We start from the raw sequence: 12,140 nt of genomic DNA, 5'->3' as shown, positions 1-12,140 counted from the left end.
TCTTGGATTTTCATAACTTATGAGTTTTAATTAAAGTATTAAAACTTTTAATGAAGAGACTCTTGGACATCCATAACTTGAGGACAAGTTATGGAGCCATAAAAACTATTTATAAGAAAAGACTCTTCATTTTTTTATAACCTAAGGCATTTTTATGAGTTTTTAAGATTCATAAATGTGACTTTTATATAACTTGAGGACAACTTACAAAAACACATTTTATGAACAACTTTTAGATTAATTTGGATTGAAAACATCTAACACATATTTTTCATTAATCTAAAAAATAACTCATAAAACAAGGAAACATAAAACTTATGGAGTTAAATGTTTGTTTTATGATGAAACTTTTCATGTTCCATAACTTAAGAATAAGTTATGGAATTCTTTAAAACATTAACACCAAATTTTGTAACTCCATAAAAACTTTGAATCAATTTTTTTTAAACCTTTTCATATCCATAACTTATGGAGGTTTCAAAAAACTCTTTAGATCAAACTTTTAAAACTAATAAAATAATCATATCATTTTATCCTTTACTAAATTTGACCTAATTCAACTCATATAGCAAATGATTCAAATTTTACAAATAATTAGTTTTTCACAAAAAAAAATTATCTTAAAATTTGACAAACGTCATGTTTTTTTTTTCCTTTTTTTCAACTTTGAAAATAAAACATTTGCATCAATATAACAGAAAACAACCCATGGCTCTAATACCACTGTTGGGTTTTGAGCATTCTAACACTCCTATGGTGTACATGCAACCCTATAAACCTTGGATCTATGTTTTCTCTATTATACATGCAAATAAGAACTTTCCAAGGCTTTAATCCTAACTAGCCTACTATGAGGTAACTATACTACAAAGACTAGTTAGATGACATACCTTTTGGTGTAGCTTGATGTCTTCAAGCTTTAAGAGCTTAGCCCCAATAGTGTGGAAGCCTCAAATGGAATCACAAATCACCAAAACACCTTGGAAGACTTTAGAGAATATGGATACTTGGTTCTCTCTAGTGAAATTGGCTAGCCCTCTTAGTGTACCCACACTAGTGCCAATTTCACAAACCAATGACATCTTTATATAGTATGGAGACTAGGGTTAAACCCATGACCTTTCAGTTCATATGATCCATGGGTTAAACACTCCATGGACTATCCATGAAAGCTTAGCCCAACCTAAATGAACTTGGCCCATTCCATATATATATAAGAGTCCATATTTAATTAGTTCATTTTGATCACTTAATTAATTCTAAATTAATTCTTGATCAGTACTAATTAAATAATATGATTTCATATTAATATATTAGAACTTATAATATATTAATATTAATCATAAATACTATTCTCAAAAGATTATTCATATAAATTGTGCCGGTGAAGTGCAACCCAAATGGACCATGCCGGGTCGGGTCAAATACATACCAAATATAGTTATGGACTTAGACATTAATCCAACAGTTTTAATGATAATATGCCATATATCTCAAACCTAAAAAACCAATTGTTCTCAAAAACACACACACACACACACACACACACACATATATATATATATATATATATATATATATATATATATATATATATATATATATATATATATACTATATCTATACCCTCATCTCATCAATCCTCTTATACTGATTCTATATAATGACCTTATATATCTAGATGGATCACTGTGAACAACAAGTTGACTATGCTTCTTCGGGGATTCCCTGACAACAGAAGAGGATCAATAAAGACAACATAAGAAGGGAAATTCAATACCCAAATGAACCCATATACATTAACACCACATGACAGTTAAGTCAGGGTGGTCATCTATACTCCACTAGATCAGTTAGACATAAATAACAGTGGTCTCATCCCAAGTATTATTGAACGAAGTTCTACCCTCAGACGTACCCTTCCTGGTAGTCTAAAAGACGACTCATACATACCAAGCAGTGGTCTGATAAACACATCCTATCTGGTAGTCTAAAATTCAACCCACAGAGCTTGTCTGATCACTTCTTAAAATGGAAACGTTGACACACGATCCGATCACTTCGTAAAAGGAAACGATAACTCACACATCTCATCAAAAGAAAAAGGAGGGGAAATACTAATATAACATTTATGTATGTGAAACGTACCCCGTCGTTCATCAATGTCATCGAACATAGTTTTTGGAATGGAAATACAAATATAACACTCCTATACGTAAGATGTAGCCCACCGATCATTATCATCGAACACAATTCAACTCTCCATTCCTATCTCATGCATAACCTTAATAAGATTGTACCCAATATCTAGAATTAACTTAATTAAGCATCTCATTTGGCATTTTATAATACTCATAATCATCCACCAACATCAATTTCCAGCTTATGTAATATCTTTATAGTATGGGGTACAACTAACACTTTTTCAACTTAACACGAAACTAAGCATCCTTTATACGTCTTATGTCATCACTAGGCAAGACTACAATTCTTATAATCAACTTCCAATACCAACTCTGTTTAGGAAACACTATCTTAATTTAGTATGTATATATAATACAGAGTATGAGGTATTTTATCTTCTCAATAATAATACATTTATTATTATTATCATATATACATCTTATCACATATAGAACCATCTCTGGTTCACACAACGTATATCATCTAATATACATCTAACACATATTCCATTCAATAAGCATATAATTCACATATAAACTTTCAAAACATATTTAATACTTTTTATTAATACATGTATTAAATCATGTTCATGAAAGTAACTATGCACTCACCTAATTGGGGTGGAAGATTGTTGGGAAAGCTATCTCCTTGGCTAATACCTCAGTTTATCCCTTTAATCATCCAAAATACTAATATTACTATGCTTCAGTATTCGTTCATATTTATAAGCTTATAATTTATTTATGGATTCTTTAATAATCCCAAGAAATACTCCAAGCTCTATCAAATAAGGAACAACTAGGTAAGATCATATTGGAGGTAGGATCTGTTTGGTATATATATATATATATATATATATATATATATATATATATATATATATATGTTTGAAAAATTCACTTTAAACACCTCACTAGATCTGGCATAGACATCACTCCCGTAAGTAGATTAATTAGTATTATGACTTGGAATCACTGATAAATATTATTTATAAATTCATAATAATGGCTATAAATATAAATATAAGTTACACTTAAATCACAATAAGTGAACCTTAAGTTACAAAAATTTCTAGCAAAAAGTCAGGAAGTTCGTAGGCAGAACTTCAACTCCGAACACTTTCTTCTTTCGGGCTTTCTATCACTGCAACACCTTGCTAAAATGCTCGAGAGTCAAAAGTAGGATCCCATGGGCTTGGGAGAGATTTTTAGAGAGAGATTTGAGTAGAATGTTGTGAGAAATGAGGCACATCTGACCTCTATTTATAGGGAAGAAGCACGTCATGCATCTGACAAGGGCGTGTCGTGCTTAGGTGACAAAGCTAGGTCTTTGAATCTTGGCCTGACACGTTTCATGCTACTATTAGACCACGTTTATGACACATCATCATGTCGGCTAGAGAATGCGGCTACCGTCTCTTCCACATGGCGCTCCTTTATTAGGCCACGTCACCCCACAAGGGTAAATTCTAATATTTTCAAAAAAATCATATCTTTCGCATATGAGTTCCATTTTCAACATTCTTTATATCCACACATAGGTATTTCCGAGTACTACAACTTTCCTTAAGATTCCAGAAGCTAATTCTCAATCTGTTTTAAATTCATATTTTTCTGGAGCACACTATTAACATCCGTGCAAATATCATAAGTCCTTCATACGAAGTCTGTTCTCGAATGTCTTTATATCGTTGGATTCATAGTTATGATATTTTCAACTCTCGTTTACATTGTTTTGTCTAACACTCAACCGATTATAATTTCGATTTCTGTGTCACACATAGTTGTACCAGAATTTCAAAAAAATCATAATTTCGTCATACAAATTTAGATTTAGACGTTCTTTGTATGCAAGCTCTCCAAATTACATTTACTATGACTTTCATTTATATCACTATAAAACCAACTTAAACTTATATAACCATACTTATAACCTTATGCATCTAGCCCATATTAATAATAAGAGTGGAGAAAGTCTTATATGATTAAAAAACGCTCAAGTTCTCTTCTATATGGGACAAACAAAGCTTGCCTAAACACCAACATATACAAATAGTTTATGTATCTAATTACATTGGCTTGGGGGTCATTTTGGTAAAGAATCATTAGTTTAGATAGATTTAAAGCCCTGATTAGGCTTTCGTATTTAAGTTCTATTCAATATTTGTGAATTTTGTCTGTATTATATTCTATTTGAAAGTTGGAACCTTATATCCATGATTAGTTTGGGCTTCATTGTAAATCTACGTTTCAATGTGAAGTCTTTACTTTAGCTTCTTACATATTCTATCTTGTTCTGTTTCAATAAGTGTTTTGCAAACTCAAATATAATTAATCATGCCTAAATAGTACTTTCATGTTCCACTATTTTATTTTAATATTTTTTCATATATTATACACAGTTTTTATAGTTATGCAACTTGAATACAATTATGATCATTATGTTGTGTTGTTTCATGTTTGTAGTGTCTTAATACTTGTTTGGAGCGTTTATTTATGTTATATTAGCTTCCACATTTTTAATACATTTTACTGGTTTATTATGATATGAACCTTTTGGTATTTGAGTTTTTATTTTATTTTATTTTTTTATTTTTTTTATGAAACATGGTTTTAAAAGGTTTGATTTATAACGGAAAAATGAAAATTTTGGTTTGAAATTTGGGATGTTACAGACTGGACTTCCTGAGAGAAACTTGGGTTTTTGATAGTTGCATGATGCATAAAGTTAATGTTATTATTTGCGTATACCATTTATGTACTAAGTTGACCTTTGATTTATTCTTAACTAAAAAAATGTTAGTTTAAGGTTGTTGGGTGTTTTGTAAATTTGATTTGTGGATCATAAACCCTTAAACTTGATTTGGGTAATTAAATCTCAACTTATTTGAAATTGTTTGTTAAACTTGATTTAGGTAATTAAATCCCAACTTAATTGAATTGGTTTGTTAAACTTGATTTGGGTCATTAAATCCCAACTTAATTGAAATTATTTTCTTTATTTGATTTAGGGTCATTAAATCCTAACATACTGATATGGTCTTGTTAAATGATAGGCAATTACCACCCATTGTGACTTGAACATTAACTGAGCTCTTGATTAGATCGAAATTCCCCGCCTAATGCTTCATTGGACGTCATAAATGATAGACAATTATCACCCAATCTGACTTGACCGTCATGGTTGTAATTAGCAACCATAAGTGGGGGTGTCAACTTGTATAGATCTATAGATAACGCTCTTGCTCACAAAGATTAACAATTATAATATTAACTCATAGAACCATACTTATAACCTTTTGCATTTAGCCCATATTAATAATAAAAGGAGAAAAAAATATTATATGATTAAAAAACTTCCAAGCCATCTTCTATGTGGGAAAAACAAAGATAACTTAAACACCAACATATATTATAGTTTGTGTATCTGATTCCATTGGCTTGGGGTCTTTTTTTATAAAGAATTATTAGTTTACATAGACTTAAATCCATGATTGGACTTTCTATTCAATATTTATAAATTTTGTTTAGATTAGTTTCTATTTCAAATCTAGAACCTTATATCATTGATTAGTTTGGCTTCATTGTAATCTACATTTCAATGTGAAGTGTTTACTTTAGCTTCTTACGTATTCTATCTTGTGCTGTTTTAATATTTGTTTTGCAACTCATATATACTTAATCATGCTAAAATAGTTCTTTCATGTTTCATTGTTTTATTTCAATATTTTTTTATAGTTTATACTTAATTTTTATAGTTATGCAACTTGAATACAATTATGATCATTATGTTGTGTTATTTTACACTATTAGTAGTATTAGGTGTCCTAGTGAAATATATGATTCTTATAAATCAACATTATTTCATAGTTTCCGCTTCAACCGATTGGTTTTTGGTATATTTGCAGGTGGTGAGAAAAAATGCGATGAAAATGTTATATATTTTCAATTTCCATAAAAACTATTGTGTCGAGAAGAAGATCGTTACGTAGTTTATTGTTGGTTGTATGGCAAGGAGATGTGTATAGAGAAATATAGTGTATAGAAGACCATTGTTGTATCTAATAACCATCATCGCCATCTCTCTCTAGATAGAGAGGAGAAAAATACATATTGGAGGTTTCTGCAAGAAATTGAGTGTATAATTCTAGACTATTTCTAAGAACCCCCAACATTGGTTGTGGGTGGTGGTGATAGAAGGTGGGTTGTGGTAGTGGAGATGGTGACAATGTACTGGGTAGGAGACAGGAACGGTTAGCTAAAGGATAGGGGTTAGTTTTTATTTCTTATGTTTTAATTACAAATCATTAAAGAACTTGAAAAAAGAAAGTTGAAAAGGGAATATTATTAATTTCATATTGTAGATGGACCAAAATTGTAACGAAGTCTAAATATAAGGACCACAAAATTAAAGATCGGAGGAGAAGTGCAATTTCTTTTCTTTAAAAATATCTACTCTTAATAGAGTAAATTACACGAATGATACCTATGGTTTGGGGTAATTTGCATGTTTAGTCCCTAACTTATTTTTTTAATTCAGAAGGTCCATACAGTTTGTTTTGTTGCGCGTTTGGTCCATGTCTTACCTAAAATGACTATTTTGCCCTTGATATTTTAATTTATTTAAATGAACACACCCAACCTTACATCCACTTCACATTACATTCTCTTACCTATCCACTTTATTTAAATAAATTAAAAAATCAATGACAAAGTAATCTTTTTAGGTAAGACAGAGAATAAGTCCAACAAAAACAAACTGTATGGACCTTCTGAGTTAAAAAATAAGTTAGAGACCAAACGTGCAAATTACCCGAAACCATAGGGACCATTTGTGTAACTTATTCCTCTTAATAATATAATACCATAGGTGGAGACATAGAGGTAAGGAGTGATCATAAGTTCAAGTTTTAATGAAGACATATGTTGTTATTTAAAAATAGATTAGTTAGTTTGTCATTTTAAAAACATAATAACAAAATGAAAATAAATATATATGCCATATTTTTATCTATTTATTTTGTCATATTTAATTTTGTAGTTATTTTAAATTAATTTTTATTCCAAATGTCATTTTATGGTTTTTTCATTTTATTAAATTCTAAATGGTATTTAAATTCAATAATAAATGCATATCAATTTTATTAATGAAGTTTCCTTCTAATTTCATAATTACTAAATTAAAGATTCATTAATTTTTTTATTTATTTATCTAATTTATTTGTTTAAATAAAAAAAACACTTTAATTTTTATAATTAAATATTTTCTCACTTTTTAATAAATTCAAAATGTTTACAATTTTGTATTTACTTTTTCTATTAAATAAACTCATATAATAAATGAGTATATGCTTAATAAATAAATAATATAATACCGTGATAATACACATTGTGATACCAATGTCTTTCTCAACCTCCTTCATCAAAATCCTGATACGTTTATAATTTTTGTCACACAAAATGAAATTAAAAAAATCACCAAAAATTAAATTTCCAAAATTGAGGAACAAATCAAAGCTCACGTGTGTTTAGTGTTTACATATCAAACATCTAACGCAATATTAACCACCGGTGGCGGGAGTCAGCTACGAGTGGTGGCTGGTCGTGTCATGCCGATCATCTCCACCACGGCCTCCGTCATGAGAGCCACTCTGTTGCTGTTCAGATGCCCCGTGACCGTATATAGGCCGGTATGGGTTTAACCCAGCAAGCATGTTCAGTTGTCCTTCACTGTAACCACCTCCGACTACACCACCACTGCCACTGCTAATCCCCGGTTGCTGACTTGGCAAAAGCGCCACTGGCGTTGGAAAGTTCATGAAATGCAGCCCACTAGAAACGGTGCCTCTGTATAAGGTGCTGTTATTGACGTTTGGAAAAGTCCATACAGGGTCGCCACCCATGGCTTGCTGTTGGTTAGAATTAGCGACCATCCAAAAATTTGTAGGTATTGATGTGTGACTAGCCGCCATAGCTCCGGAGTTTGACTGAAGTAGATAATTTCCCATATGTTGCTGGTGGAGCGACGATAAATCCTGCTCCGTGGGCTGTCTACGCTTCCTTCCCATACCCTCCTCCGGCGACTCTGATAACTCCACTGAATTATCTCGTAATTCTTCTTTTGCTTGTATAATCTGATTTAGAATCGTCGAGGACCCAAAATTCAAAAGGTTTGACGATGGACTATCCGGCCCAATTCCCGGAAAAAGATTTCTTCTTTGTGGGAGAGTAAAATTAGGGTTGAAATAAGTGGATCGGAGCTGAGAAGGAACCGACATACTGGACCCGGAGCTTCGGAGGGAAATATTGAGTGAAGTGAAGTTCGCCGGAATGGTGCCTGTGCCGGTCGCTGCTATGACAGCGGGCTCGGCTTGTTGAAGTAGCCACTCGACGGTTTCTCCGTCAGACTTGTGTCCTAGTTCCCGAGTAAGTTGAAAAACCCTGGCGGCGCAAAGCGCTGGCATACGGATGCGACGGCCACGGCCGTCAACCTTTGTATGTCGATCTTTGGTTGAAGTTCTCTTAGGGAGTTGTTTCTTTGAAAGCTCTGTGGATGAGGTAGCGGCGGCGGTTGAGGTTAGGAGAGTGGAGGCGTTGGATCGAACCATAGGATTTAGGTTATTCTTATTAGTGTCGGTGGCGCTTGCAAGTGATGGGTATGCATCAGTGGCGGAGGAGGAACAAACTTCGTCGTCTTTCTTTTCAAGTAGTTGGAAGGGAAAGTTAGGTCTGTGGTGGAAATGATCATATGTACTACCATCCATGACCACAGGTGATCAAATATAAACACACATACCGATTCACACACATAAACCTGGAAAAAACACACGCCCTCTCTTTATTAGTCTTCTTGATCTTTCTTCACTTGTATGGGTCTTCCCGTCTCTTTCTGATTCTCAAATGGAGCTGAGTTTCTTTGCACTTGATGTTTGCAGCTGTGAGAGAGAGAGAGAGAGAGAGAGAGAGAGAGAGAGAGAGAGAGAGAGAGAGAGAGAGAGAGAGAGAGAGAGAGAGAGAGAGAGAGAGAGAGCGCAAAGATAATGAATGAGAATTATATGGGTGAGCTTTAAAAAGCTAAAAGAAAATAATAATAATAAAACGAAGGTGAAATTCAAAGTTCGTAACATAAGTGTGCCAAATTACACGTTACTCCCAGTCTACCATCACTTAAAAATTACCCAACATGGTACCTCAACTTCAAATAAATCTCTCTTGGTCGTCTTGGTCGTCTTGGTCGACAGCTAACTCTAATACGTACACCTTTCCTTTAACAAGATTTATTTATAACCCATTTAATTTAATGCAAAGAACAATGTTCTATATTTTTCTCGTACCATTATTGTAGTGAATATATAATGTAGACAATTAACGTTAATTAAAATTAATCACTTTGAGCGAGAACGCACCCACATACATACAAAAATACATGTATAGACACACACAAATGTATACATACAGTTAAAGAAGTAGCATCAAGTAGGAATACAAAAAATATACGAATCGCGATAGGCCGATTTTCCTGGAAACGAACACCTTATCGTTTCATTTGGATAGATACACATTTTGTTATGTGTTTTCGAGCATGTTTTTGAACTCAGACAATATGTTAATATTTGATTTCGTATTTGAAATGTGTTTAACATGAAACTATAACACTTTCGTTAAAATTGTCGTAACGAGAAAACTATAAAAATATAAGAACCAGAACTTTGAACATGTTTTTAACATAGTATATTTGGTAATTTCAATTACGCTTTCGGAATCAGCACATTTGGTAGAATCGACAATCATACTCAAAAAGTCTGGACGAAATCGAATTTTGGGCATGCATATTGAGGTGACACATGTCACTTGGAGAGAGGCACCCACCTCATCTCTCCATCTATAAATAGAAAGTAAATCTAAATAAAATTCTACATCTCACTCTCCCTCTCCCTCTCTCTCTACTCTCAGTCATCTCACTCTCTCCGTGAAATTTTGGCTACCGGCAAAGGGACACAGCCACCGGTGCAACCCATCCTTGTCGTTCCCTCCAATGTGCACCTCCCTCGCAGCCACATGTTGCTGCTACCAGTTACGACGTAGTTGCTCATTGACGGACAACTTCCTCATCCGTGTGACTAGCTAAGATCAACTGCCACCGACAACTCATGCATTTCGTCAACGACGGAGCTCCGATCGGTTTTCAGCAACATTTTTTGTAACTCAACCAGCTGCTAAAAATACTTTTAAGGGTTCCCGATGATTAGATCTACAAGCCGATGGTGTCGGTACGTTCAAAAAAGCTTTCTATTTAAAAGTCAGAAAATGTAAAACGACACTCAATCTCGTCAACGAAAACTCCATACACTTCAAGGGTGAGTTTTACGACCCATTTTAAGCTTTTTATGTTTTTTTGGGAAGAATACATACACATCTCGTATTTACGTTTATATAAACGTTATATTGCTAGATATATATATATATATATATATATATATATATATATATATATATATATATATATATATATATGTTGTGCGGACGAATGTGGAGAGAGCTATTCTCTCTCTCTCTCTCTCTCTCTATATATATATATATATATATATATATATATATATATATATATATATATATATATATATATATATATATTGTGCGGACGAATGTGGAGAGTGCTATTCTACGGGAATGATTCAGAGAATAGGTTGTTTGATAATGTGAATATATTCAATCTCACACAACTATCTTTATTATTATGCATTCTCACTAATGCTTATTTTTTTTTTCTCACGCATCGTTTTTCACTCATTTTCATTCTTACAAAATATGATTATCAGTAACATATTCTGACATAATGAGAATTATAAAAAAAAATGTCTATAATACGTTTATAGACAATTTAATTAGTGAGAATGCGAGAGAATGACAATAGTTACATGAGGTTTAACGTATTCATATTACCGAACACCATATTTTCTTAGTTATTCTCACATAATAGCAGTGTCCACACGTCGGCACAATAGATGTCTATCCACATTTGAACATATATATATATATATATATATATATATATATATATATATATATATATATATATTGAACAAAACTTAAATAATGCATATTTTTATGTTCTAAATAACTAAAAATATAGTTCTCGTTATATTTATAAACATTAATGGTTATTCTGTAGTTTATAAACATCATTGTCAAGAAAGTAGCTAAACGCCATTTTTATATATAAATGATATATTTAATGCTTGTACATTGGTTTTGTTGGTTTCTACTTTGGGTAAAAACCTAGTTTTAGTCAAAATGCACTTGTTATGATGCCCAATTTTGGTTACTTTAATATAGTTTTTAAACAACCACCGAACATTAAGTCTAATAAGCTTTATAACTTAAGGTTCAAGACAAGAAATGATATGTTTGAAAGATTTGAACTTAACTAACAACCAATAGTCTAGTAAACTTTTTAACTAAATTTTAAGACATAAATGCACACACTTTTAGATTTGTTAAATTTGGGATTTCTATATGAATTGTATTCTTCATCAACTAAGAATAGGGATGAAAATTCCAACCGCCCCGGTGGAGAACCCGGTTGACCTGCCCCAATCGGGGACGGGTATTCCCTCCGCCAAAATGGGTACCGGGTACGGGGCCGGGGATCCCCATTATACTAAAACCGGGGATGGGGCCGGGGCCGGGTATAACAATCCCCATCCTGTCCCGTCCCCGCTTTGATGACTATATATATATATATATATATATATATATATATATATATATATATATATATATATATATATATATATATATATATATTGAATTTGAATTAAGTCCATTAAAATGAATTGATCTATATTAGACCATTAGAGATAGAGTCCATATACCAAATTATGTTCCCAATTCAAAGAGATCATCAATCGTCACTTTGTTCGTCGATCTGTATACCAAATCGACGCTTTTTGTTTT

At 32.4% G+C, this 12,140-nt stretch overlaps 1 protein-coding gene across 1 annotated transcript; it reads right to left on the bottom strand.

Annotated features, from left to right (window-relative positions):
* Nucleotides 1-7,530: 7,530 nt before the first annotated feature.
* On the bottom strand, nucleotides 7,531-9,163 carry LOC145056834 (transcription factor TCP15-like). Its single transcript, XM_079004589.1, has one exon. The coding sequence runs from the start codon at nucleotides 8,945-8,947 to the stop codon at nucleotides 7,769-7,771; it is 1,179 nt and encodes a 392-aa protein (XP_078860715.1). The 5' UTR covers nucleotides 8,948-9,163; the 3' UTR covers nucleotides 7,531-7,768.
* Between the last annotated feature and the right edge of the window lie 2,977 nt (nucleotides 9,164-12,140).

The sequence above is a fragment of the Lactuca serriola genome, chromosome 1, assembly GCF_051521515.1.
Source record: "Lactuca serriola cultivar US96UC23 chromosome 1, Lser_US96UC23_V15, whole genome shotgun sequence".
NCBI classification, from domain to species: Eukaryota; Viridiplantae; Streptophyta; class Magnoliopsida; order Asterales; family Asteraceae; genus Lactuca; species Lactuca serriola.
This window is presented reverse-complemented; position numbering and strand designations above follow the sequence as displayed.

Coding starts and splice junctions, on each gene's coding strand:
- LOC145056834 (XM_079004589.1), bottom strand. CDS start 8,947: ATGGATGGTAGTACATATGATCATTTCCACCACAGACCTAACTTTCCC.